The sequence below is a fragment of the Vidua macroura genome, chromosome 8, assembly GCF_024509145.1.
Source record: "Vidua macroura isolate BioBank_ID:100142 chromosome 8, ASM2450914v1, whole genome shotgun sequence".
NCBI classification, from domain to species: Eukaryota; Metazoa; Chordata; class Aves; order Passeriformes; family Viduidae; genus Vidua; species Vidua macroura.
In genome coordinates, this window is record NC_071578.1 from 33,083,861 (window position 1) to 33,110,353 (window position 26,493).

The 26,493-nt window shown below is 48.8% G+C and overlaps 2 protein-coding genes across 3 annotated transcripts in view; one reads left to right on the plus strand and one right to left on the minus strand.

Moving 5' to 3' along the window:
• PRKG1 (protein kinase cGMP-dependent 1) overlaps positions 1-20,946 on the minus strand; it is a 384,810-nt gene extending 363,864 nt beyond the window's left edge. The window contains exon 1 of the mRNA XM_053983678.1: positions 20,529-20,946. Coding sequence (XP_053839653.1) covers positions 20,529-20,794 — 266 coding nt within the window. The 5' untranslated portion in view covers positions 20,795-20,946. The remainder of the gene's footprint in view (positions 1-20,528) is intronic.
• Positions 20,947-22,699: 1,753 nt separating this feature from the next.
• Positions 22,700-23,754, plus strand: LOC128810647 (serine/arginine repetitive matrix protein 1-like). Of its 2 annotated transcripts, none has more exons than XM_053983696.1 (2): positions 22,700-22,968; positions 23,038-23,754. In XM_053983696.1, the coding sequence occupies exons 1-2, from the start codon at positions 22,807-22,809 to the stop codon at positions 23,710-23,712; spliced, it is 837 nt and encodes a 278-aa protein (XP_053839671.1). In that variant the 5' UTR covers positions 22,700-22,806; the 3' UTR covers positions 23,713-23,754. The 2 variants fall into 2 exon arrangements, with proteins under 2 accessions (XP_053839671.1, XP_053839672.1); XM_053983697.1 differs by having other exon boundaries at positions 23,041-23,754.
• Positions 23,755-26,493: the final 2,739 nt, after the last annotated feature.

Below are 26,493 nucleotides of genomic sequence, written 5' to 3' on the forward strand. Positions count from 1 at the left end.
ATGCCAGGAAGGTTCACCCATGCACTTCTTCCCCACCAGCTCCCAATCTTTGGTTTGTGTGGAAAACAGCACAGTTGTCACTTCTGGGGAATTGTGATACCAACTACTGGGAGCTTCCTCAAACCTCAGGAGAAAAATCTCTTGGAAGTGATGCTGCTGCAAAGGCAAAAGTGTTGTGGGTCTGCTTCTCTGTGTTTGGAAAAGAAAGATCTCTTGGCTGGAACTGATCTTTTATTTAATCACAGAAGGGTTTGGGTTCAAAGGGACCTTAAAGCTCATCCCATCCAGTGCTACCCCTGCCATGGGCAGGGACACCTTCCACTGTCCCAGGCTGCTCCCTGTCCAACCTGGCCTTGGGCACTTCAGGGATCCAGGGCACTTCCAGGGATCCTCTGGGCACCCTGTGCCAGGGCCTGCCCACCTTCCCAGGGAACAATTCCTCCCCAATATCCCATCCATCCCTGCCCTCTGGCACTGGGAAGCCACTCCCTGTGTCCTGTCCCAAGTCTCTCCCGCTCTTTCCTGTAGCTCCTTCAGGCCCTGCAAGGCCACAATTTGGTCACCCCAAAGCTTCTCCTCTCCAGGTGAACAATCCCAGCTGCCCCAGCCTTTCCTCCCAGAGCTGCTCCATCCCTCTGCTCATCCTGGTGCCTCCCCTGGGCTCTCTCCAGCAGCTCCAGGTCCCTCCTGGGCTGGCCCCAGGTGATTTCTCTGCAAGAACCGTTTATGTTGCAGCTTTCTCTCCTCTGGCCCAGGCAAGAGGGCCCTTTCCCCAGTTTCTGCAATGTCAACACACAAAGGCCCACATCCAAACCCATCTCAAGAGCCCCTGGCACAGGAGGAAGGACCAATACGAGGCACAAACCCTGCATCGTGCAGCAGGAGAGCAACACATTCCAGATCCCTGCACCCAGAGCAGGAGAGCAAACTCACAGCCTGCTTCCAAACTGTGGGAAATGGATTTGTAGAAAATTTTTAAAGCTTGACAGAAGGCTTACGTAGTACGTATCTGTATGTAAACTTTGAGATAAGGAATGTTGACTTAGAAATGCCATGGAATAGGACAGACATTGTTGAGGGAGAAATGGAACTAAAAACAAGTTTTAAAAGGTAGCTTTGTAAAAAAGCCTCGTTATTTTAGAGAAATGGAATTATGAATGATGCATTGTAGTAGGACTTAAGAGGGGCAATTGTAGATTATTTGTTTTAAAGTATTTATAGTATGGTGTGGTTAAAGTTGATAGCTTAAAAAACATTTATAATGTCTTGAAATTGAGAAACAGTTGGCTTCTGATTGCTTCCAAACCACCCCTGCTCCTTTCCACACACAAAAACCGCTTTGTTTTAGCTTTGTACCCGCTGTTTCCTTTTTTCCCTTTTGCTTCCAAGGCAGGGCTATCAGCAGGGACAGTTTGCCGCTGATGCTTTGGGCGTGACGTGGCTCCTGTGCCACCTCCCCAGTGGGAGCTGCTGGCTCTGCTCCCTTACACGGCCCGCAGCTCGGGCAGGCACAGCATTCCCCGCATTCTTCGCTTTTTCCCTACTTTTCATCCCCGTTTCTCCCGGCAGCAGGGAACACAAACTCGAGGAGTAAGGCCGCCCTCTGCTGCCCTGCACCAAACATTGGGCAAGCGACACCACCGCCAGAAAAAAACAACAAAACAGAAAAGCTACCCAACAAAAAACATCCCCAAAGCGACCAAAATGCAATATTGTCATCGCAGTAAAAAAAAAAAAAAAAAAAAAAATAGCAATAATATTGCTCAAGCCTAGCTTTAACACATTAACTTATTCGGTTTCTCTGCAAGGGGCTACCACAACTTTTTAATCACAAGTTTTTCATGAGCTACCCACTACAACTCCCTAAAAAGTGAACACGTGGCATCTTAAGGCGCTTATTTATATAAAAAAGGACATTTATAAACCCACGGCACGGTCTGTAGGTCCCTTACAGCAATCAAACACAGCCTGCTTCTGCTTAATATTAATTTTGCTCAATAAAGAAACTGTTTCAGAGACGCAACAACTCTGCCTGCAAGCACCACTTTTTGGGTGGGTTTTCTTTACCATTCCTGTGGTGTGGTAAATAATACCAGACTTCAATAATACCATCTCTTTGTTCCCCCTTAAAGAGAGGCAAGAGATTGATCAGGTGTAAGCTGGAATCAATGATTCAATGCAGTAATGGGCATTACAGCATTGATTTGCACCCACTCCTGGCTCAACTCCCAATCACCCGGAGTGTGCACACAAAATTCAGGACACACAGACCCAAAACATCCCTATTTTTTAGTATTAATGACCACTCTGAAAAATGAAGGGGGTTTATTTCCTCTATGCATGCCACATTTTTTTGTCTCATGTCTTTGAATTTTAAATTATTCCGTTTTCAGGTGTCTGGCTCTTTTTACTCTCCATTTATATTCCCTTGTAAACTCCCAGAAAAGTCAATTAAATTTAAATAGCCGCAAATATTTCACTGAAATTGCAGTTAATCCATCACCTCCTCAAAACCCCATGACAAACCCCAACTTCCCAAACTGCTCTGATCTACAGATAAGGTCAAGTTTTGCAAGCAAACTCTGATTTTAAAAGCCATTAATGCAATTTTCAAGCAGAATTAGTATTGATTGGGCAGCAGAACAGCAAATACTGAGCATGGAGGGGTAAATTATGGGAGAAAAAAAAAAAAAAACAAAAAAAACCAGGAGCCTCACTAGGATGGGGAATTTAAGTAAATATGTTTTTTATCCCTCAAGCTTCTCTATATTTTTGTAGGAGATACCCAGGACAGGAGGTAAATAAAGTTTGTAAAAGGCAAATCAAACCCAAGCAGATTAAATAATTCCAAAAAATAAAACAATCCTCAGGAGAAACCTCCCAATACCCAGTTCTTTAGTAATATAAAATCCCTACCAGGAGGTGAAATTGGAGGTGGGAACCCCAAATCCAGGCCATAGATGAGCCACATTCTGCCATCCCTGCTCCTCCAAAAGAAGATAAAACTTAGGAATTTACCCCCTCACTTCTCCTATTTAAAGGTTTCACCAAATCCCTCACAGCTGGAGCAGGTTTGGAGCTCTTCAGTGGAGAATTCACCTCACCTGGGTAATTCCCTGATGAGAGGTAAAGCTCAGCGCAAACCCTTTCCATGTCAGCTTGGGAAAAGTCTCAGGCATTCCTTAAACTTCTTCTCTCATGAACCCAATTCCAGCAGGTTCTTCCAGTTCTTCACAGTGCAAAGCAATGCTTATTATCAACCCAAGAGCAGGGGGGAAATGGGAATATTCTCCACGTATAACTAAATCCTTTATTTCTTTTCACCAGAAAAGCCTTTGAGCATGAACTCAGGTTTTGCTGGCCACTGAATGGCAAGTGATGTGTTTGCAAAATTAAGCTTTCCATTTGTAGGGCATTATTAGGACTTGTTTCATTATACTAATGGGTTTTAAATATTTTTTTTTCTTTAATTTTTCTTCCACTTCAGCAACATACAGAAAATAAAGAGACTGGCACATCACACTACTGCAGAACCATCTTCAAGTTCTTGCAGAAAGCAGTGATTAAAGCTTTAAATAATGTACCTGTTTCCCCCCTGAAGGAACAGAGAGCTGCTGGAACATAAATCCACCTGAATTAGAGCACAGCTCGTCTGCTGATCATTCAAACCACACGGTTTAAACCATCTCTTGTAACTGCAGCTTTAGTTTGTTTCATTTTATCACATTTTTGTGCCTGAAAAATCACAGCAACCCAAAGGATGAACTTAATTGCACCTCCAGCGAGCTGCACGGGTTAATTAACATAATTACTCATTCCTAGCCTGGTCAGCTCCCTGCATTCATCTGCTGCACACCCAGCCTGAATAATTCAGCAGGTATTCATTATTTATGGCCTGGAGCTCTTCAGAAGGAGTTGCTGGCAGTCATTGCCAGGATTGGACCTGTCAGGCAAAGCCAAGCCCTGCCCCACCAGGCCCAGTTCAGCTTTATCCTGGGCATCACAGCAGGGAAAATGGGAAGGGGCTGCATTTAACAAAAAAAACCCCCATGTTTTAAATCTCCCCACATCCAGCACGTGATTTATCAGGTGTGAGTTTGTGGGATCTAAGTTGGGCAATTTCCTGGGGGCTCCCCTGGCAGGGGGGACTTTTCTGGAGTAGTTTTATGTTAGGAATGAGAGATGCATTGGATTTTTTCAGTCTTCAGCTTCTGTTTATTGTTATTTTATGAAAACTTCAGTACACTGTCTGCACCAGACTCTGTGTGCAGGAAAAAACAGCACAAAAATGGCTAACAATCTCTTGTTACAAGGCCTTTTAAGTTTAATCAAAAATTAAGTTACTCAATTAAGAAGTGACACGTAAATTATGGGGTTTTTTCTAACTCAATAACTGACCCTTAAAGACTTGCAATGTGGATTTTTTTACTTAATTACAAGATACTACTGAAGAAGAAGAAAGAAGCTTGAGACAACACTTTGTACCCTCTATCTTGTATTTATCTATAGCATGCTTAAAATTTTAAAACTTAAATTTCTCACCCATGTGACATAATACACTACTCTCTACAATCTCTATAATCTATTTCACACTTTTGTGGTTTCTCATTTATCTTGAGGCTTTGGACGTTTTCCCCATGAATGAGGGTCAAAGTCAGTGCTCCCCTGGGGGTCAGGACATCCCAGAGCAGACAGAGAAATATTCCCAGTGCCCTGGGTTTCCACAATCAGGGATGCCAGTGACACCACAGGAATCTGGGGGGGGGGAGGAAAAAAATCCCCTTTTCCTTTTGGTTCCTTGATGGAATGGGCTGGAAAGGAGAACAGTGCAAGGCACAGGCATTGCTCCCTTGTAATCTCTGCCATGGTTTGCTCTCCTGGCTGGGTGAGCACTGGGTTTAGGCAGGGAAGGACCCTACAGCTATAAAATGGGCATTGGGACCCCCAAAAAATGGGGGTGTCACCTGTGCCCACGCCAGAAAAGCCAGGCTGGAGCTCTCCTCCTGCTGGGGAGAGCCTCTCCACCCCCATCCTCTGCTCTGGTGGGAAGAAACTGCACCACACAAACCCAGAGAGTATGTGGGAAATGGATTTGGAAAGAGCTTTTAAAACTTAATAGATGTTAAATGTTTAACATTTGATTGAAATGTTTAAATGGATTGAAAAGAACTTATGAAACTTACTAGAAAGTTTATATAGTTTTGTATATTGGTGTGTAATCACTAAGACAAGGTGTGTTGATTTAGGGAAGATATAGAATAGAGGTAACATTGTTGAGAGAGAGATTGAGCAAGGAATAAGTTTTAATAAGTTTTAAAATATAGTTTTGTAAAAAGATTAAATATTTTGGAAAATTAAAATTGTGAAAGATAGTACAATTATGTAAAAAAATATAAGTGATCAGTGTTAGAAGTAATAGTGATATTGTGTGGTAAATAAGCTAAAAAATATTTATAAAGAAATAAATTCGCTTTTGATAAAATGGTGTTGTTTTATTTCTTTTGTGTTTTACTATTTATTGAGACTAATAATAGAATAAAATCTTTTAAAACACCTCTCAGTTGCTTCATCTTTAAAATAGAATAGAGATGACATCATTGAGAGAGAGACTAAACTAGAAACAAGTTTCAACAAGTTTCAAAATATAGCCTTGCAAAAACACAAAGTATTTTAGAAAATTAAAACTGTGAAAGACACATTGTAGCAAGACCACAGTAAAAGAAAAAATATAAGTAATTAGTGCTAGAAGTAATAGCAACACTGTGCAGCAAAAGCTAATAAGACAAAAAACATTTATAAAGTGTTGTAACCAGGAAATAGGTTATCTTCTGATAGAATGCTGTTCTTCTTGTGTCCCACTATTCATCAAGACTAATAACAGAATAAAATCTTTTCAAACACCTCTCAGCTGCCCCATAAAAACTAAAAAAACCAACAAGGGTGAAGTTTGCCCAGTGTGTGAGTAGGAAACCATGAACTCAAAGGACAAGGTACAGCCAGAGGCCAAGAAGGAGCTGTAACTCCTGGTGGCTGAGGCTGAACTGCTTTTTTGCAGTGCTAAAATCCCCCCTGTGGCAAAGGATGCAGCTGGAGATGGTGTTGAAGGAGGTAAACAAATACCTGGGAGCTGGTATTTGTCAAGGACTTATGTGAAAAAAATAGAATAAAAATCTTATTTTACATTATAGCGACGTCATAATTGATTAAATGCTCCGTATTAAGGGGCATTTTTGGAGGGGCAGAAAAAGGCTTTACAAGAACTCGAAGATGGGTGAATCCATATGAAAAACGAGGCACCTATTTTGAACAAGGACAAACATCCAGGTGCACAAAATCCCTGGGAAAGGGGTGGCTCACCCACATCTCCACCTGCAGGTCAGCAGTGCCACCTCCAGTGCCCATCACGACCCCAGCTGAGCAGATTTATGCTCTAAAACCCCCAAACCACCTGGATTTTTCCTCCCCAAGTGTATTTATCCCCGAATCTTCCCTCTCTGCAGTCTCTGCTGCCACCCCACATCCCCTCCAGCCCCAAAGAGCTGCGCCAAGACATTTTCCAGGCCAAGCCCTGCATGCCAGCACACAGGAGAGGCTTCTCCCCACCTCCCCGCTGGGCTTGGGGGTTTGTTTGGCAGCTTCCCCCCACGAATCCTTCCCGATAAAAGCCCGGAATGGGAACAGGGCAGCCTTTCAGCCTGCCCCAGCCGGCTCCATGGGCAGCTCCTGGAGGGTGCTGTGGTTACCCGCAGGGCAGCACCGCCGTGCACAGCCTTTATTGAAACCTCCTGCATAAAGATCTCTGCTCTGTGGGGCCCTTCAACAGAGCAGAGGGTGGCGAGGCAGAGCTGAAAGCGTTTCTTCATTCCCAGGAAAGCCAGGGGGCTCTGCAGCTTTTCCCTCCCTCTATTCCCTGGCATCAGTTTTTGGGAGGTTTTTTTAAGCACTTCCCAGCATTAAGCTGAGGGTTGTCCCCCTGCTGGACTATGCTTTTTTTTCTGACTCAGAGATGGGACAGCTGAGACGCGTTTTAAAAACTTTTATTCCATTTTCAGTCTCATGAGAAGGGTGAGACAATGCAGGTGTTATAATTCACGCTATCACAATCAACTCTTTTCCAATTACAATATACTATAAGCATTTTTTAGCTTATTAGTTTTTACCACACTATGTTGTAAATGCTTTAAAACTCATCATCTAAAATTACTCCTCATGGGTCTTACTAAAATACATTTTTCATGGTTCTATTTCTCTAAAATATCTACTCTCTTTTACAAAACCGTCCTTTAAAACTTATTTCTAATTCTATTTCTCTCTTAACCATATCTATCTTATTCTATAACATTTCTAAGTCAATATTTGTAATCTCAAAATTTATATACAAGTACACACTATGTGAACCTTCTATCAAACTTTAAGAATTTTCTATAAATCTACATCCCACAGTCCTCTGCATTTTCTCAGGGTTTTACCCCAAGACATGGCTCTGTTGCTGCCTTAAGTATCAAATATTTCCAGCCATGTGGAAGATAAAACTGAAATATTCCAGTGTTAAAGCTGCACTTTTCTCCCAGATCTCCTTTCCCTCCCAGAAGCCATGGCCAGGAGGGAGGTGGCATAAAATCCATCTGTCAGCTCAGCCTTACACTGAATTTCCATTAATGCTCTGGCCAGACCCAATCCAGCCCTGGTTCTCCCACATGGTACCAAACCCTTTCTTTTCTTGCACCACCAACTCTTTTGAACTGAAAAAATAGGGAGAGGTTGGCATTGCAAAAAAAGAAAAAAAAAAAAAAGCAGGAGAAATACCCAGGTTTGACAGTTCTTTTACCATCAGGCCGGGGTTTTTAGGGTTGGGTGGTTCATGCTCCACAGACAATCCCAAAGGTTGGCAAACCCCTCTGAGATAGAGTCCAAGCATTCCCCAGCACTGCCAAGGACACCTCCAACCCATGTCCCCAAGTGCCACATCCACAGTTTTGGAACACTCACAGAATCACAGAATTCTCAGAATTCACAGGATCACAGAATCCCTGGGTTGGGTTGCAAGAGACCTCCAAGATCATAGAGTCCAACCCAGCCCCAACACCTCAACTAAACCCTGGCACCCAGTGCCACATCCAGTCTGTTTTTAAACACATCCAGGAATGGGGACTCCACCACCTCCCCGGGCACCCATTCCAGTACTTTATCACCCTTTCTGTAAAAAACTTTCTCCTAATATCCAACCTATATTCCCTTGGTGCAGCTTAACACTGTGTCCTCTGGTTCTGTCAGTGCTGCCTGGAGAAAGAGCCCAACCCCACCTGAGCACAGCCACCTTTCAGGGAGTTGTAGAGAGTGACAAAGTCACCTCTGAGTCTCCTTTTCTCCAGGCTGAACACCCCCAGCTCCCTCAGCTGTTCCTCACAGGGTTTGTGTTCCCAGCCCCTCTCCAGCCTCACTGCCTCCTCTGGACGCGCTCCAGCGTCTCAACATCCCTCCCAAACTGAGGGGCCAGACCTGGACACAGCACTCAGGGTTTGGCCTCACCAGTGCCGAGTACAGGGGGAGAATGACCTCCCTGCTCCTGCTGGTCACACCATTCCTGATCCTGGCCAGGAGCCATTGGCCTTCTTGGCCACCAGGGCACATTCCCAGGGCTGTGACTCCACTACTTCCTGAGCAGCCCCTTCCAAGGCCTGACCACCCTTTTGGTGAAGGAATTTCCTCTGATATCCCATCAAAACCCCCTCTGGAGCAACTTGAAGCCATTTCTTCATCCTGTCCCTGTTGCCTGGGAGCATAACCTGAACCCCCTGGCTGCCCCTCCTGTCAGGGGGCTGTGGAGAGCAATGAAATTCCACACAGGGCTTGATCTTACTGAGGAGATGCCAAAGCTCTAAGTCCCAAAAAACCTGCACCACTCCTCATTTCCAGCCTGAATTTCCCTCCAATGCTCCTGAATAAGAAGCCCATTTAAAAAGACAAATCTGTGTTTAACCTCCTGGACACTTGTATTGCTTGGAGACCAGTAAATTCTCATTTCTTTGAGTGTCCAGGCCTGCTTTATCAGCCTGATAACCACAGTCACTACCCTGGGTATGGCTGGGGATGTGTACAAGTGGAAAGCAGATTTGGGAAGGCAAAAGTGAGCGAGGACCTCGAGGTTTCAAAGATCAGCCAGTAATGGGATGACATTTCCTTTCTCCAAGAACATTTGTCTGTAATGAAAGTGATGCCTGAGCACGTCAAACTGGGCTGTAATTATCCCATTATCCTCATGTTGGGTCTGAAGGCTAAACTGAGATAATGTCAGTGGCAAATGCTTCCCCCACACTGGGAAATCATTCCCTCCATGGTTTCATTAGGGAAATATCAGGCTCAAGCAGCTTTTGCTGTGAGCAGGAGCAGCCTGAAACAGCACCTCAGCTTTTCCCTCAAATCCTGCTCCTTACATCTGCCCCTCAGGATGTGGATTGGGGAGAGAAGTGCTTGGAATGGGACCAGCAGAGAGAAAAGGGCAGAAGAAATCTCACCAGAACATCCTTATGTTCTCAGCAAGAGAGTCGTGGCAATCCTGGTGTTCTCCAGGCCAAAAATCACCCCTGTTCCCAGGGCCAGGCAGCTCAGACTGAGAATAAAATAAAATAAAATAAAATAAAATAAAATAAAATAAAATAAAATAAGAATTTTGTATAATTAAATGGAAGTGTTAGCACAGCTCGGCCAAGGCAGCATGGGCTGGAAAGAAAAACCTCCAACCCATCAACATCACACTACAATTGCCCAAATCCCACTTCATTCCCATTAGTTGAAGGGGACAGGAAGAGTCACATGATGGGGCAGTAAACTAATGGTCACAGCTGCCTTAGGAAGGAAAATATTGGGCAAGTCCCTGGATAAAAATGAACTTATGGGTCAGCACCTGAACAGATAAAACTTAGAGCAGGATATGAATACGGACAGCCAAAATACTGGAAAATAGAGTGGTTCAGGTCTTTGCACACTGGGGTTTTCAATTTTCAATAAAAGGTGGGCCAGAGGGTCACTGAGTTCTGGAATTAAAAAAAAAAATACATTTTGGAGAGCCAGAGGAAAGCAAATACTCCACCAGGATTTTAGCAGGTAAATGAAATCTCCCAGGTAATTGTGTCAGCCTGACATCGAACCCTGCACATCCTTTGGGATGTTCCAGCCTCCATTTAATTGTTGGAAAAATTAAGGCAGACAACAATGCCAATCCATAGGGTCTTATGGAAAACAGATCTCGTGGAATGAGCTTAGCAAGTTTTATTAAAGCACCTCCAAATTGGGCGGAAAAAAGCATTTGCAGCCATGCAAAGCAATTAAAAAGCTGCTGTGAAGTGGCTGAGTCACAAACTCAGCTCCTTGGGAGCATCTCCAGCTCCAGGGGATTTTATCCTGGCGCAGGAAGGGTTAAAAGTGAGGGAAAGGCGCTTGGGAGAAGCGTGGGAAGGACAGCAAACAGGCAGGGCAGGAGGAGCAGCTGGGCCGGGAGGCTGAGACAGACCCAGGCTGGAAATGCGGAAGCAATATCGAAGGCAGAGCCATTAGGGCAATTAACTCCCCTGCAGCTCGCGGGGCAGGGCTTTGAGCGGGATGGGCAGGGGGGATTTTATTGAGGACAGAAACGCACCCGTGGAAACAAAACCTCCACGGAGGCCAAGGGCTCATCTGCAAATGGGGCTGGATGAACAAAGCTGGCCCTGCTGACCCCCTGGGATTCCCACTCAGGAGCTGGAGCCCTTCCCATTCCTCCTGTGCCACCCAGCATCTCCCAGTCCCGCCAGAAGGGCTCCACAAATGCAAATTTAAATCCCCTTCCCCAGGTCAGGGTTACACTGCAGGCTGGAATAGGGATGCAGGGATTTATCAGCTCCCTGCTCTCCCTCGTGATGTGAGCACCATGAGCACAACACCCACGCAAGGAGCTGCTGCTTCCAGTTCCCAGGAAATCACAGGCTGGGAGCAGGGTCAGGAAAGGAGTCACTGTGGGGGAAACCAGCTCCAGGGGACTTTTTCATCTGCTGCCTGGGATGCAGCCACCACAGAAACACTGGCTGGGGAGATTCGTGACATCATTCCATGGGAAGCTTCCCCCTGCGTTTCCCATTTGGTTTAAAGCTTTTAAAAGAGAGTTGATTTTTAGCTACTGAATATTTGGCAGCAAAAGGAAGGAGAAGGAGAAGGAGAAGGAGAAGGAGAAGGAGAAGGAGAAGGAGAAGGAGAAGGAGAAGGAGGAGGAGGAGGAGGAGGAGGAGGAGGAGAAGGCTCCCCAAAACAGAAATCAACCAGCCCAACATAAAAGATGGGAATCAGCCATACCTGCTTTTAATCTCAGAGTGGAAACTACAATTTAGGGGTCAACCCAGCCAAAAAGGTGCAAGAGACAATGAGCAGCAGCAGGAACTAGAAGTGTGAGACACAACTGATGCTTTAGGATGGATTTGACTGTACAGACTCAAGAGAGATAAATCAGACCCCAAAATTTCCCTAAAACCAGCCTTCAGTTGATCCACAGCACCACTTCCACTTTGATTTTTGCTTTTCTGCCTCTAAACATGTGGAATAACCGAGTAAAATTTTTAATATTCATAATACCCACACCAGCTCAACCTATATTTTCCAGCATCTTTCCCATAGAAGAACAAGTTTCTGGTTGAAGTTGCCACAAGCATTCTCCTATCAAAAGATAAAACACTTTGAAATTCTTTTTTTTCAGGTGATTATTTAGAGGGAGGGATAAATTTCAATCCAGCTTCAAGTCTCTCTGCCCCAGCAGAGCTGAGAAATGTGGGGAAGAAGATTTAAAGTGTCAGGGTTTCTGCAGGGGAGACCAACTGCTCTGGTCTGTGCTTCCCAACAGGCATTGCAGCCTTTTCCCTGGATGGCACATGGGATAATAAACCTGCAGATCAAAGGGAGAAACGTGCTCCTGGCAGGGAGAGCCCAGCCTTGCATTATGGGATGAAAGGGAAGGCAGAGATTTCACCCTTTACTTGACACAGATTTCATAAAGCAGCATGAAAATCAGTGGGGGGAGAAAAAAAAAAAAAAAAAAAAAAAAAACAACAACCAAAAAAAAAAAAAAACCCAAAAAAAAAAACCAACCACAACCACCACTTTTTATGCTGCTTTCATTTTAATATTGTATTTTTTAAAATACTGAACAGCTCTTTTCTGAACTACTGAACAGACAGAAATAAAGTAGCCGAGGAGGGGGCTGCTGTCTATTGATAAAATACATTCTCAGTACCATTCCATGAAAATTTTCCCTCTAAGAGCTGATTTGGGGATTTTTTTCCTGCCTCCATGCAGGCTGAAATGGCATCAAAAATGCCCCCAAGGCTTTGTAAAAAAGGTAAACATCAAATGCAGAAAAAAACAGAATCCCTGACTGGTTTGGGTGGGCTGGCAGATGGGCAGCAAAACCACCTTGGAGATACAGCCCTGGTATTAAAATAAATATAAAAATGTATATTTTATATAAAATTTCCCAGATGAAGCAACTTCCTGGTGTTTTCCCCACCTTCCCAGAGAGCTCCTTCCCAGATTTGCTCCACTCTGCCTCTCCAAACTTTCAGAACCTTTCTGTACTTCTACAAGCATGGATTTATTTTCTTTTGAATGTTAAAAAAAAAAAAAACAAAACAACCCATGGGCTGGAGCAAGAGGGGACACTGGATGTATTTATTCCTTCCAGATTCCTGATTTCTTTTTTTTTTTTTAAGATCCATTTTTAGGAAGTGTAGCAACTGCCCAGGTGTCTCTCCCTGCATCTTTCCCTGCTCCGGTCACTTCTGGGATTCCTTACAAACAGCCAAGCTGGAAGCCACCTTTGGGATGCATTATTAAGGGACTGCTTCATGCTATTTCCACCAATTCCAGGACTTAAAAGTTGAATTTTGGCTTAATAATAGCAAGCCTCAAAATTTTGTGTTGAGCCACTCAGAGGATCTGGGTGTAGTTCTTTGGGGTCTCAAGGAATTATTCCCAGTTTTCCTTCCCACTTCCACACACCACAGGAAAAATAATACAGAGCCAGCTCCTCAGAAATGGATGGATTAAAGAGCTAAAAAAAGTTAAATATTGGCAATACAGTGCAGATACAAAAATGGAAAGTGGAATTCTGAGATTTAGGATCTGATCTACAAACAGGTCAATAGATTTTTTTTAAAGCAGAATTTTTATACTAATTGGTCACTTAAAATCCTGGTGGTGATTTTTACCTGGGAGGATTTTATAGAAACTCCCAAGAAAGAGTAAAATGCAAATGAAAACAACTCAAAATTCCCATCTGCTGTGCTTGCTGCAATCAATCAATTAATCAATCAATCAATCACAGCCTCCTTTAGTGCAAACTTCATGCCAGAAACCCCAAATATTAAGATATTTCTCCTGAACCTCTTTCCCACCTGCACAGTTTCCTTCTGTGTATTATAGTAAATAATTCTGTGTTTTCTCCCCCTGTAGCTGTTGTTTCCATCACCCCACCTGTCATTAATTTACTGCCATGAGGTGGATGTTTTCACCCCATTTTACACCTTAAAATACTTCAAAACCAGGAATCACCAAGAAAATCACTGCCAAATCTATTTACACTCCTTTGAGTCAAACTGAAGAGATTTGATCCCATTACTGGAGAGAATTTTCCCCCTTTCCCACAACACTCAGGCTCAGTCCCCAGCATGAATTAAATCCAAAAAATGGAATTTGAAATTGAAAATTATCTCAATCCTTTATCCCTGTGGATCCCCAGGATCATCCCAGCTCCTGCCACCATCCATGGGCCTGAGCTCTGCCTCCCTCCCTCCTTTTTTAGCATCGTCTGCCTCATTTGTGACAACAGGGTTTAATTACTAATGGAACAAAAATGCTCCAAGAACACCCATGAGCAGGACACAGAAAAAAATCTCTTTGAAAAAAAAAGCAATCCTCATCTTTTCCACCCAGGAGGTCACGGCAGAGGGGAAAGCTCTTCAGGAAGCCCCTTGCCAAAGCTCTGTCAGAGATTTTCCAGGACCTGCAGCAGCTCCACAACCAAGTGGAAACCTTGGGAAGGCTTTTTCCTGAAGTTTCTCATTAGGAAAGAGGCACTCCTAAGAGTTTTATTTTAGTCCTTTCTATCCCATTTTACTCTGATAAGATTTCATCACCCAGGAGGATTTTTTCTGGAGAATTACCTTTTCCATCCTGAGGGACGACTGTGACAAAAATGACAGAACACTTCTGACAAAAGTGACACAAAAAAATCCTGATGAAAAGGACACAAAAATTCTGACAAAAATTATTTTTAAAAACCTGATAGAAATTATAAAAGAGGCCAAATGAAGAGTGAGTGAGGCCAAGCAATTTTACACCACCACATCCACGGGCCACATTTAAAAAAGCAGCAGCAAGAGGGACACAAGGACCCTTTTTCTCCTCCAAACCAAGAGAGGTCCACAAGCTGCTGCAGGAAAACAACACAATCTCAACTCCCAGCTCTTTGTATTTTTATAAATCCACTCACAACAAAGATCCAGGAGGGAAAAGCAGTTTCTGGTGGCCTTGTCTGGGAGCACAGCTGAGGTTTAGAGCCCACATGTAACCAGTTTTTCAGGGATTGGGAAGCAGAGCTCCAGGCAGAGGGAAGGTGGGGGACATGGAGATATGGCAGCTGCCCTGAAATCTCTGGGCCTGTGGTTTGGTGCCCCAAGGGAGGCTCCAAAAACCTCCTGACTTGAGGCATTTAAAAATAGGCTGAAGGAAGAATTTGGGATGACGCCGCTGGGACGGAGCCTGCGTCAGCCAGGGATGGGCACTGCCTCATTCCCTTGGCAAGTGTGCCCTTCCTCAGGGCAGACCTGAGAAACACACAGCAAACATTCCAAGTTTGCATCCCAAGCCATGCAGAAAAATGATAATTTTTATAATAAAGAAAAAAAAAATCCTGTCATCTTGCCCTTCCTTTCTTCACCAAGACCAGGGACCACGTCAAATAATCTATTTTATTTCTTTAATTTCACATGTTTATATGTAAATTAATCTGATTTTTTTTTATTATTTATTTCAGATGTTTGTATATAAATGAATACCTGTTTTGTACTATTTTTGGAAGGGCAAGCTGGGTTTAGCTGCTCTTGCTATGCTGCCCTGGCCCGTGATACTGAAGGGATACAATGGAAACGGTGGATTGGGTGACCAGGGCTGCTGGGGACAGACAGACAGACAGACAGACGCCAGGCTGTACTCAGTGGAAAGGCACCATTTGATGCCCTGTGGGAGCCAAATTTCCCCCCATCCTGGCTCAATTTTCAAGTCTCCTGTAAACCAAAGGGAAGTGATGCCCAGGGAAAGGGGGGGAGAAGTGAGTTCAGCCCATTAAAAATTAAAAGACAGGAAATGATTTCCATTGATTAACCATAAACATTTGCTTCCCTCCCTTTCTAAAACCCTTCTGTGCTTATTTGTCTGACCTTGGACTTCTCGAGGGGCTGATGTCACACCTCTCCCTGCAGTGACAACTCACTTTGTCCCCCCCATCTTCACTCCACTGCTTCATGACACAAGTTGCTCCATCCAAATGAGCAGAGAGGACCATCTCCCACTCTCATCACCCTCTTTGGAATATTTTCCAGCTCACCCCAAATTTAAGCAACCCTGTCAAACTTCTCTCTGTATTTCCCTCCCTTGGAGCAGCCACGCTCTCCCAACACAACAAGCAATGAGGACAGTGTTAATTCCTCCTCTGCCAATGTAATTCCAGCTAATAAAATCCTTCTGATCTTTGGTGGGGATCACCCAGGGATGAAGCATCCAAGGAATTTGCTGTTGCAGCACATCAGGAGAGGATGGGACTGGACTGGGGACGGGTAAATGAGGAAGAGAGGCGTTTTTAGAGTCGTAATTAATGGCAAAATCACTGCTACCCTTCCTCTGAGCTTTACAAAGCGATGCTGATCCTTACAGAGAGAAACAGCAGCCTCAGACCCAGCAAAAGCTCCCTGTTTGAACCGTTTCAGGCACAGCTGTTGAGTGCTGTCAAACATTGCACAGGGACAGTCCTAAACTGTCCTTCCTCAGCTTAAAGGCTGAAGTGTCACACACAGGCACCAGGTCACGTACTGGTCTCCCGCCAGCAAAAAAATGAGGCAAAAGCTCCTTTTCCAGGGTGCCCAGGCCCTGAGGGAGGGTGGTTCCAGGTAGTGGGGAAGCAGCTGGGTTGTTTTTCACGGGCAGGCTGAGCGCAGGATCGATATCGCTTTAGTGGCTGGCAGCTGATGAGATCATGGCTAAATTAACGCAGGCGGGCAGCTCACTTCCCAGAAAGGGGCTGAGGGGGGAAGGACACGGCTCCAGGGAGGGGGAAGATCCCCCTTGCCATGCTCAGGGGGTTGGAGGCCAGCAGCAGAGCAGCTCCAGGGTGGTGGAGATGTGAGACAGAAGTGTTATGGGGGGTAAAAGTGATGGAGAATTACAGGGCTGTGCAGGACATCTCTGCTTCAGCCTGGAGCGGCCCCAGTCCAGCTTTGAAGGTGACTTGGCCTTGAGTTTTGGACCGGAGACCTCCCAGGCTGCCCAGTTTTTACCCCGGGCATGGCTGGTCCTGGCCTGAGCAACACCCAAACCCCAGAGATGGATTGGTCCTGCCATGGCCATCAGCAAGCACCAGCTTCTCCCAATAATGAGCAATCCCTTTATGCTTTTGCTGCACAAAGTCAAGAGGATCCACTCCAATCCTCCATCCCCAGTACCACCCAAAGCCTTTAATCCTGAGTTTTAACACCTTGGGTGAACACACACCCTCTGCAAAGTATCCCCCAACACCTCAGCGAAGGTGGAAGCAGGAGAAACAAGGATTCATGCCTGATTTTACCTGGAAAACCACAGGCAGCAGGACTGGTCCAGGACTGGGAGGCTGAAACCACAATACACCCCAATATCTCGCCTTAAATGTTAGACCCCACTGCCATCTTGTGGCAAATTCTTCCTGAAATAAAGTTAAAAAGGCGGGGAAATCCATTAAAAAGTTGCCGAAAAAGTTAGGGAGCCAAGAAGGACGGGTAAATTACCAGGAACAGAGTGGGGAAACTCATCTGCCTTAAATGATACTGAGGCTGAGCCTACAGCACTGTGTCAGACTGAAACGGGCATGGAAAAAGCCAAGGATGGCACTGTCCAAGCTGGATTTGGGGAGCTGAGGATATAACCACACACAAAACGTGGAATTGCCTGCAGGGCCAGGGCTTCAGCAAAGATTCAGTTGCTATTCCGAAAATACTCCAGAGTTCCCAAAGTCATTTTGTGGTTTGAAGGAGGCTTCTCAGCCCAAATAAGCAGGATTTAGCTGGAATTAGACATTGCACCTCAGAATTGAGGCAGGCAGCAGCTGGAATTTCCTGGGAGGATGATCTGGAGATGGGATTAGGGCTCAGATCCATCGCTGTCAGGGCGCAGAGCACCTCTGGGTGCAGGGACAGGCAGGGCTGATCCAGCTCTTAGTCCTGGCTTTGCCACACCTCAGCATTTACTTTTTTGCATCATTGATCATCTGCAGTGCTTTTGCTTAGCAACTGGGCATCACTTTAGCAAGGTGCCTGGATTGCTGCATTATCCATGGATGGCTCCCACCCTGCCAGGAAAAACAGGGACAATCTGGTTTTCCTTCTCTCTGTTGCCATAAGGGATTGGCAGGTGCTGGATCAGACAGCCCCGAGGCCTCATGTGATCCGAAACACTCACTGGCTGGGGGTGAAAGTGAATCAAAAATCACTGGCCATAAATAAATGAAGGAATCATTTACAGGAAGTGCAGCTCCGCTCTCAACTCAAATCTCTGCTGGCAGGAATGGATCAAAGAGCAACAGGGAGGAATTATTTTGAAGACAGGCACAGAAAGCAGCTGTTCTGAAAGAAAATCTAATTTACAGATTGGATATAGATACGTGGATAGCTCTATGCACCTGGCCAGCTACACAGCAATGTTTTCTGCCATTAAAATTTATATTTCTATGTTATCAGAAGGAACAACAGCATAAAAACACACTTCCAGACCAAAGATAATACATCCTTCACCACCTTTCTGTTTACACATCCCCGTTCTTTGGATCTCTGCAAGCCTCTTCAACTCTGCCCTTGCTGCATATGACAGAGGTGCAATACAAGAGGCACAACATATTTAAACCGACTGCATTGTCCACTTTCAGCTGGGATTTATCCCTGTTTGAGTTCCTGTCATCCCATAGTTTGCTGCTTTCAACTCCTTGACAGTTTTACGTGTCGGTGTATATTACACACAATAAACAAATCCAACTATATTGTCAAATAACTACATCTTCATTTTCAGAGGTGGAAAAGTGCTTGGAGGTTGATCCCAGGTAAAAAAGTTTCTTTTTTGGCATTCAACTGAAAACAGACGGACCTGAACATCCCCTTGGGGGTTTTATGGTCTGGAAGTTGCCTGTGGGTTTTGGAAAAGAGGTGTTCCCCATCCTCAGCCTCAGGGACGGGGGATGGAGAGCTGGGAGCTGCTCCTGTCGCTGGGGCACAGGCAGGAGGCTGTTGGAGGTGCATGAGCTGCCCCATAAATAAATCAGCCGAGTGCTGTCAGCAGTTCTGAGATGCCAGAGGCAGAGAAAGCCCCGGGGACACTGAGGGGAGCTGGCAGCAGCCAGAGCCATCCCCGCCTCCGGCCAGCATCGGGAGCAGGGAAAGCTCGTCATGCTCTTGGCACAGGCCTCTGCAGCACAGCCCTGTGTTCCCTGAGCCCAGGACAGCACCCTGGAGCCAGATCGAGGACCCACACACCACTCATTGAAAAAACACCTCGATCTAGCCCGTGGTGGGGAGGGATCTGGGGGGAAAATGGAGGAAAAAGGGAGGTTGTGGGTGCAGCGTGCTCAGCACACCATGGAGCCGCCCTCTACTCTCCCAGCAACGAGATGGGAGAAGAATTAAGCAGAATTAAAGGAATATTTAAGAATTAAAACCCAAGAGCAATCCAAGACTGGCTTGGTTACCATTGTCATGGCTACCACGAGCGAGGCTGAGGCACGGGGAATGCCAGGGGATGGAGTTCCAGCCTGGAACTGCCCACAGGCCCCACTAGGAGTTTTTCTTGCCCACTGAAACATCATCTGAGGATGATGGGAATGATTCAGGATGGGACAAACGACCTTCACTGCATCACATGGACACAGCTTTTCCTGCGCTGACCTGCCAACCCAAACTGGGAACAGCACGGGGATGCCTCAGGCCAGGACTAAACCTTGCTGGAGCCGTGAGCAGGTTTAACAACTTCTAAATAAGTGATTACTCAGGGTGGAGACACTGGGTCCCTGCCCTCACCACAGGTGCCAGGTCACTGTCACCCTTCCTGAGGCTCGGGATGATCACTGCCTCCAATAAAACCAACAGCAAAAGGAAAAGTTGGACGTGGTTTCTCCTCCACCCACAACACCTGGCCTCTGCCTTGGTGCACAGGGATGTGCTGCCCCAGGGAAGGACAAACGGACACACTCAGCTCGCACTCACACACCTCCCTGGGCACAGCAGTTCGCTTTATTAAAGCCCCACAGGCAGGGAAAAGAATAACACTGAGTTTAAAAAGCCCAAAGCCAAGTGCTCCTCGTTTGAGCAATATTCTTGTTAACAAGAGGCAGGGCACAGAGAGGAGGAAAGGACTGGAGTTTGGTCAGGGCACATTTGGGGAGAGCTGTGGATTCACACCCACACACAGATCCCGTCGGGAATGGCTCTGCTGAAACAAATCGCTCCGCACAGGGAACATGGGACCGTGCCTTGCTCGAGAAGCACCAGCCACAGCTTCTGCCCAAAGCAGGGCCACCACCGTGGTCACACACAACTTCTCCACCACACCAACCTCCCCAGCAGCCAGCACAGCACCATGCTCCTCAGTTTGCCCTCCTGTATGGAAGAAGGACAACCAAGACCCCGCGTTGAGTGATGCAGACTCCATGCTGCCCCCAAAAAACCTCTCTGTGGGCGCCTGACAGCGGCACAGGGAAACAGAATCATACAATCATTAATGCGGAAAAAGCTCTTCAGGATCAGCGAGTCCCACCGGCATAACAGGAGGCAAAGCACAGCTGGAGCAGCGTGGGCTCGTTTTTGGGGAGAACGGGGTGGGGAAAGGGGGGGGGTCGGGGCGAGGGGTAGCACCTGCCCCGGGAACAGGGCTGCCGGGGGTGCTGGCGGCTCTCGAGCAGCCACCGAACAACTTCCCGGCCCCGCCGCAAACTTTTCCCAGCGCCGGGGAGGTTCCGCCGCCCCCCCGCGCTCCGGCCGAGCATCCCCCGGGAGTCGCAGCGGAGCCGCGGCGGGGAAAGGAAGAGCGAAGTGAGGGAGGGAGGTCCGGGCTGTCCGATCCCCCGCAGGGCTCCTTCCCGGCGGCTCGGAGCCGCTCCGCGCCCCGGGCACGGTCCGTACCGGCGATGCCAGGCGGGGGAACGCGATGCCCCTCCCGGCTAACCCGCTCGGGAACGGGGCTGGCGGGAGCGGGGGAAAAGGGGTGCGTGCCATCCCTACCTCTCGGCCTTGGTGAACTTGCGGAAAGCCTGGCGGAGGTCGTGGAAGGAGCGGTAGGTCTGCGGCTCGGCCGAGATGCCCTGCGCCCGGGTGGTGCGGGGCCCGATGTGCGGGCTGGGGGCCGGCAGCACGGACTGGCATTTGTGCAGCCGCCGCCGCAGCTCCTGGATCTCCTCGTCCTTCTCCCCCAGGCGCTGCTCCAGCTCCTTGATCCGCTCCTCCTTCAGCAGCAGCAGCTTGGTGAAGTCCCCTTCCAGCTCGGTCATTTTGGGGCTGCCGGGCCGGTCCCGCTCTCACAGAGCGGCTCCCGGGCAGCGGCAGGGGCGGGGAGCGGCTGCGCCCGCCCCGGCTCAGGGCAGCGGCCCCGGCATCGCCCCGAGCCCGCCGGCCAGCGCCGAGCCGGCCCCGGGGCGAGCAAAAACCGCCCCGAAAACAGCGGCGAACAAGGGAAAAGGCGGCGGGGAATAAAGGACAAGAAAAGGGGAAAGAGCTCTTGTGCCACTCTGCGAGGCTGGGATCCTGGAAATAGCAACAATTACCATGTGATCGCAGGGTGACGCAGCTCCTTGTAACTGGAGCCGAAGACTTGGGATTCAAACAAGAACACTTCATAAATATTAAATTGCCTCCTGCTAATGAGCCACGTGGAGCCGGACCTCGGCCCGCCCGGCCCGGCCCGGCCCCTCAGCATCCCCGGCAGCTCAGCATCCCGGCCCGGCCCCCCGGGAGCTTAGCATCCCATCCCGCCCCACAAAGAGCTCAGCATCCCACCTCTCTCCTCACCCCACGTTCCAGGCTACGTTACCCTCAGCACTCCCCTGTTGGTCCCTCCTGGGTACCTCCCTTGGCACCTGGGCACCTCGCACGCCTCTCTCCATTCTTCCCTGCCCAGATTATCCCGTGTACCTCATGTCTGTGTGTACGCTCATCCCACCCAGCATCCCTCCCCACCCTCTCGGGTACCTGCATTCCTCCCCATTCAGGACTCCACATCCCTTCCCACAAGTTTCCTGCTCCCTGCCCTCCAGGTCACCCCCAGCACATGCCAGCCCAGCCCCACCATCCTGTGAGACACGCAGCTTTCCAGACACCTCATCCCAGGCTGCACGCCATGCCCTGAGGGAGCAGAGCCCATCACCAGGCACAGACACCGGGGCCCTGGTGGCACCTGAGGGAGGAGGCAGCTGGAGTGCTCTGACAGCTTGTCCAGGGAAGGAGGAACTCATCCTTCCCGGACTTATTTGGAAGAGCCCATCATGCACATGAATTTTTAATGCTGGCAGGCAAAGGGCACCATCAGCTCCCCTATCACATTTCCCTCCCAAACCACTCTTGTTTCCAAGGAGGGATTTCAGAAGCCCCTTGCTGCAGGCAAAAAAAAAGAGGGAGGGGGTTTTTCCCAGCCCCCACAGCCAGGCCGTGGGCACTCAGGGCACCCAGGAACCACTCCGTGTCCACCTCCCAAACCATGGAATCTTGTGCCACACCTTTAGGGACAGACTCCCTGCTCTGGCAAGGCAGGGCAAGGAGAGGGCAAAGCATCTGAGCTGGAGGACAATGAAGTATTAAATTAAGGGCTTAAAAATCAATTAGCAGCGTCTCTGTCTTTTAAGGAGGTGGGGGTGGTGGGTTGTTTTTGCACCCTCGTGTCTGTGCCTCCAGCCTTTCACGTGTGGCTCAAAAGCTCCGGGCTCGGAGCTGTCCCATCCTCAGCCTGGAAGCACCCCTGCGGCCAAGGGGTCAGGCAGTCCTTGGCGGGGGGAGGGGGAGCTAATTAACAATTATTAATAATAATTGCGTTGGGCTTTATTGGCGGGCAGAGAGCGCCACCTCGTGGGCGGCACCACCGAGCAGAGCAGGGCCGAGATTTGGGAACAGCCCGGCCCTTGCAGGGAGCTCGGGCACGGAAAGGGGACGCTCAAACAGCCGCGGGAGCGCCCGTGGGATGCGGTGGGATCCCCACACGCTCCCATCAGCACGAAGTCTCCGGGAGCGGAACGCCCCGTGCCCGCTCCTGCCGCTTCCAGCCATCGCGGCAGAGTCCGGGGCTGTGTCACAGAGGGGGCTCGCGGTGCCCGCGGCCCATTGTGACACCGGGGCCTTGCGGTGTCACGGGGCCATTGTGACACCGAGACGCCTCGTGTTGGCACCTCTGGGTGCCACCAGGGCCCGTGTGGCACTGCGGCTCCCGGGGCTGTTGAAGGAGCATGCCGGGCCGTGCCCTCCAGCAGCACAGGGCACCGTGCTCCCGAGGCCGCAGCTCCCCGGGATAGCTGCCATGGAGATGCCCATGGAGAAGGGCCAGCTCGGCCCTCAGCCGTCCAAGAGACACCTGCTGAAGGATGAGGCTGGAGGGACAGGCGGGGATGGGGCCGGCACCGGCCCGAGGCAGCCGTCTCCATCCCACACCTCCCGCGTCTCTTTCTCCTCTCGCCTCCAGGTAGAGCTGCCCCAAAGCCCGGCTCCAGCCGCCCGTGGGGACAGGCCCTCACGGCGTTCCCGCCTCCAGCAGAGCTCCAGGAGCCGTCCCAGCTCGGCCAGGCTGCTGCGGGGACAGCGCTCCGCCGTGCCCAGCCCCGCGCCGCTGCCGCCGCCGGCCAACACCGCGGCCCGCGGGCAGTGCCGGCGCCTCAGGAGCTGCGTGGCTTGCTCGGGCAAGGTCACGCCGGACAACTTCTCGACAGTGCCCTCCACACCTTCCACGCCTGCCTCGACTGAGACAGAACCGCCTTTGGTCCACCAGCTCACCCAGACAGAGCCTGAGACATCAGAGCAGCCGTGTGCTCCTGAACGCGTGGATCGAGACATCCAGACCGAGAGCCCGGGCCGTGAGCGGCGGATTTCCCACGTCCGGCTGTTCATGGACCGGGAGACGCAGACACAGTCCCCGGCGATGCTCCCCAGCGCGGCCTCGGCCGCCCGCGAGGAGCCGGAGCCCCCGCGCCCCCGGCAGCGGCGCTCCCTGTTCCGCAGGCTGCTCCGGGCGTGCCGCTGCTCCTGCACCGGGGCACAGCCCGAGCAGCTCGGGGCCAGCCCCGGCCCCAAAACGCCACAGCATCCCCAGGGAGCGGCACAGGGACACACGGCGGGGATCAGGGTTTTGATGGTGATCCAGGAATCCACCGAGGGCACCCAGTGGTCTCCGTACTCCTCGTGGCCGTGGCTTGTTGAGACCAGTCTGTGATTTTCCGCGGACCCCAAATAAAGAATTCCTCAGCTAATGGTACTTCTCTGGGCCTGGTCCATCGGGTCCATCCTGCAGGAATGGCTCCATACAACCAGCTGGGAAGTGTGTGGGGGAACAGGGTGAGCTCTTAGGTGGGAGTGATGCTGCTCCCCCCAAGTCCCCGTGCCTTAGTCAGCCTCGGGTCACACGAGAATGGTGGCGACCGACCCCTGACAATCACAGCTGGAGAAGACCAGAACCAAAATCACTGGCAAGACAGAGAAAATTCATGCCCAAAACGGGAATAACATCTCCCTGCAGCTAAAGGAGGGAAGAAGTCATGAAGGAAGGAAAAGACCATGTGGGGGCGGTTCCCCTCGGGATCAAACACAGCTGGCTCCTGAGGAGGGATCTCTGCCTGTCTCCTCTAAACCTGGCACTGTAGAGCCTGTCCCAGGGACAGGAACTCAGCCTGGAAGGCAATTCCTGGATTCCTCCTGTCAAAGTGCTGTGAATGAGTAGGAGAAAAGCATCAGTAGTGAGAACAAATGTCTGACAAGCAGCTGGATGGAAAGGCCCAGGGTGGAAAACACCTGGATGGGGCACGTGCGGCTCGGGCAGAGACAGGAAATGCAGGAACCACCCTCGATCCTCACCTGCTGCCTGCCCTGGGCCTCACGAGGAGGAAAACGAGGATCCCTCACACCTGGCTGGGAATAGGGCAGAGCAGCTTCAGCTGGCTTTGAGGAAGATGAAGGTAGGCAAATCCCTTGGGGATGGGAAATGTTCATCCCATGTAGGTGTCGAGCACAGTTATTCATCCTGGCATGTTTTGTGATTGAGGTTTTAATGAAGCTTTTAATTAAGTTAAACAAATACTGACGGTTCAAGAGAACCAGGTCTTGGACTCACAGAATAGTTGGAGTTGTAGCTGCTTCCTACACACTGGAGAGTTCATGGTAGAGTGGAAATCCCTTATCTCTATTTTTAAGGGAAATTAAGATTTTGGAAGTGAGGTTATTTTAACCTCTTTGGTAGGGAAGGAAGAAAAAGTCTCTTATCAATACAGTTCCTGATTTTCTATTTGTCTATGTAACTATGGACTTGAGAACCATTTGCTCCACAGAAAGGAGCAGCTTTAGGTAGTTTGTTCATTTTAAAGGCTGAATGATAATTTCCTGGTGTGTTTTAGTTACTTCTGAAATGCTTCAAATCTTCATTTTGGGATTTTAATTTTCATTGGGCAAGTTCTCAGGGTTTTCTTGGTCCTTTGTGTGTGTGTAGGGCAGTGGGCTGGTTATTATTTTTCATCACTGATTTTACAGACTTTATGTTTTTCCCAGGAGAATATTAATTTGTGTAGAAGCAAAATTAGGGTGAAGAGTATCTCAATCTAGGGATAAAAACACTCCCCTGGGAATGAGACAGAATGAGTTTGTATTATTCATTTAACAATTTCAGCTGCACAACCATTACTTTCATGCAAGTTTTTTACGTGATAGAAGAACCCTTTTCTCTCGTGTTCTCTTATCAATGAAATTCTTTATTTTCCATTTATAGATGTAATTGTGGATGTGAGAGTCCTCTATCTATTTAAATATAAAGGCTTGTGGCCTTTCTGCGAGGATACCCCGTCAGGAAAGGAGGATCCCCTTTTCTCAACACCTGAGGCAGTTTCAGATCCCTAGGGACACTCTTGTTGGCCAAGCTGCTGCAATTCCCAAACCTCTGGCCTTCCTGAATGGGGAAAGCAGAGAGATCTCCATCAAGCAGCAGCCACCTGACTGCTCCGAAATGCAGGTTTGTCCTACAACAACCTCACATGCAGCAGGAGGAGGATGCAACTTTCCCCAAAGAGGTTTTTAAAAACCAGAATTAAACTTCTTTTAATTGGAACTGTGTCATTCCATGGTTTTACCCCAGGAGCACCACTTTTGGTTTGAGTCGTTTCGCAGCTCCAGGGGCCAGCAGCACAGAGAGGAAACTCCAAGGATGCTGTGAGTTAAGGATAATTATGTATTTTCTGTGAATTAAACCACCAGCTACGGCCTTGCCCTCAGCCCCACACTCTGATAGCATCTCCAGCCCTCACCACCTTACTGGACCCCAACTGGAGACACTGGGCTCTGACTCTCTTTTGAGAAGAGCTTTCACTTAAAGGAAATGCAATCTCTGGAGCAGAGAAGAGCAGAAACAGGTCCCAGGCTGCCTCCCCACCCTGGCACTCTGGGGTTGGAGTGTGTGAGCAACACATGGTCATTATTAATATCCCAGCTGCCTTGGACTGCTTGGGAGGCACAGAAGGGGAAACACATCGGTGAAACATGCTCAGTAATCTACTTCGGGTCTAGATAAAAGGCTACATCGATATATTTTTATATATAATGTGCAGATGGCACTAAGAACAGCCACACACTCAACTCCGTGAGCTCACCGATGGCTCAGAGAGTCACCGAGGAGCGTCACCATTTCACAACCAGCAACTGCTGCAGCTTCAAGGTCAGCTCCTGGGAGGCCAAAATCGCAGAGCACGAGGCTCTGGAATCCTGTGGGGTCACAGCCTCCCCCGTGTCCCCACACGGAGCCAAAGCTACGCTCCGCATCCATCGGCCCTTCCTGGAACGCCCCCGGCGCGGGGTCTGGCTTCAGCCCGCAGCAACTGCGGCTTCATCTGCAGATAAGCACCGAGATAAAACAGCCGGCAGCGAAGCGCCAGCACGGCCCTGAGAAGCCTCTGCAAGGAGACCGAGAAAGCCAGGAGCGTCAGGGAACAGCGGGGTGAGGCTCCCGCATCCCTGT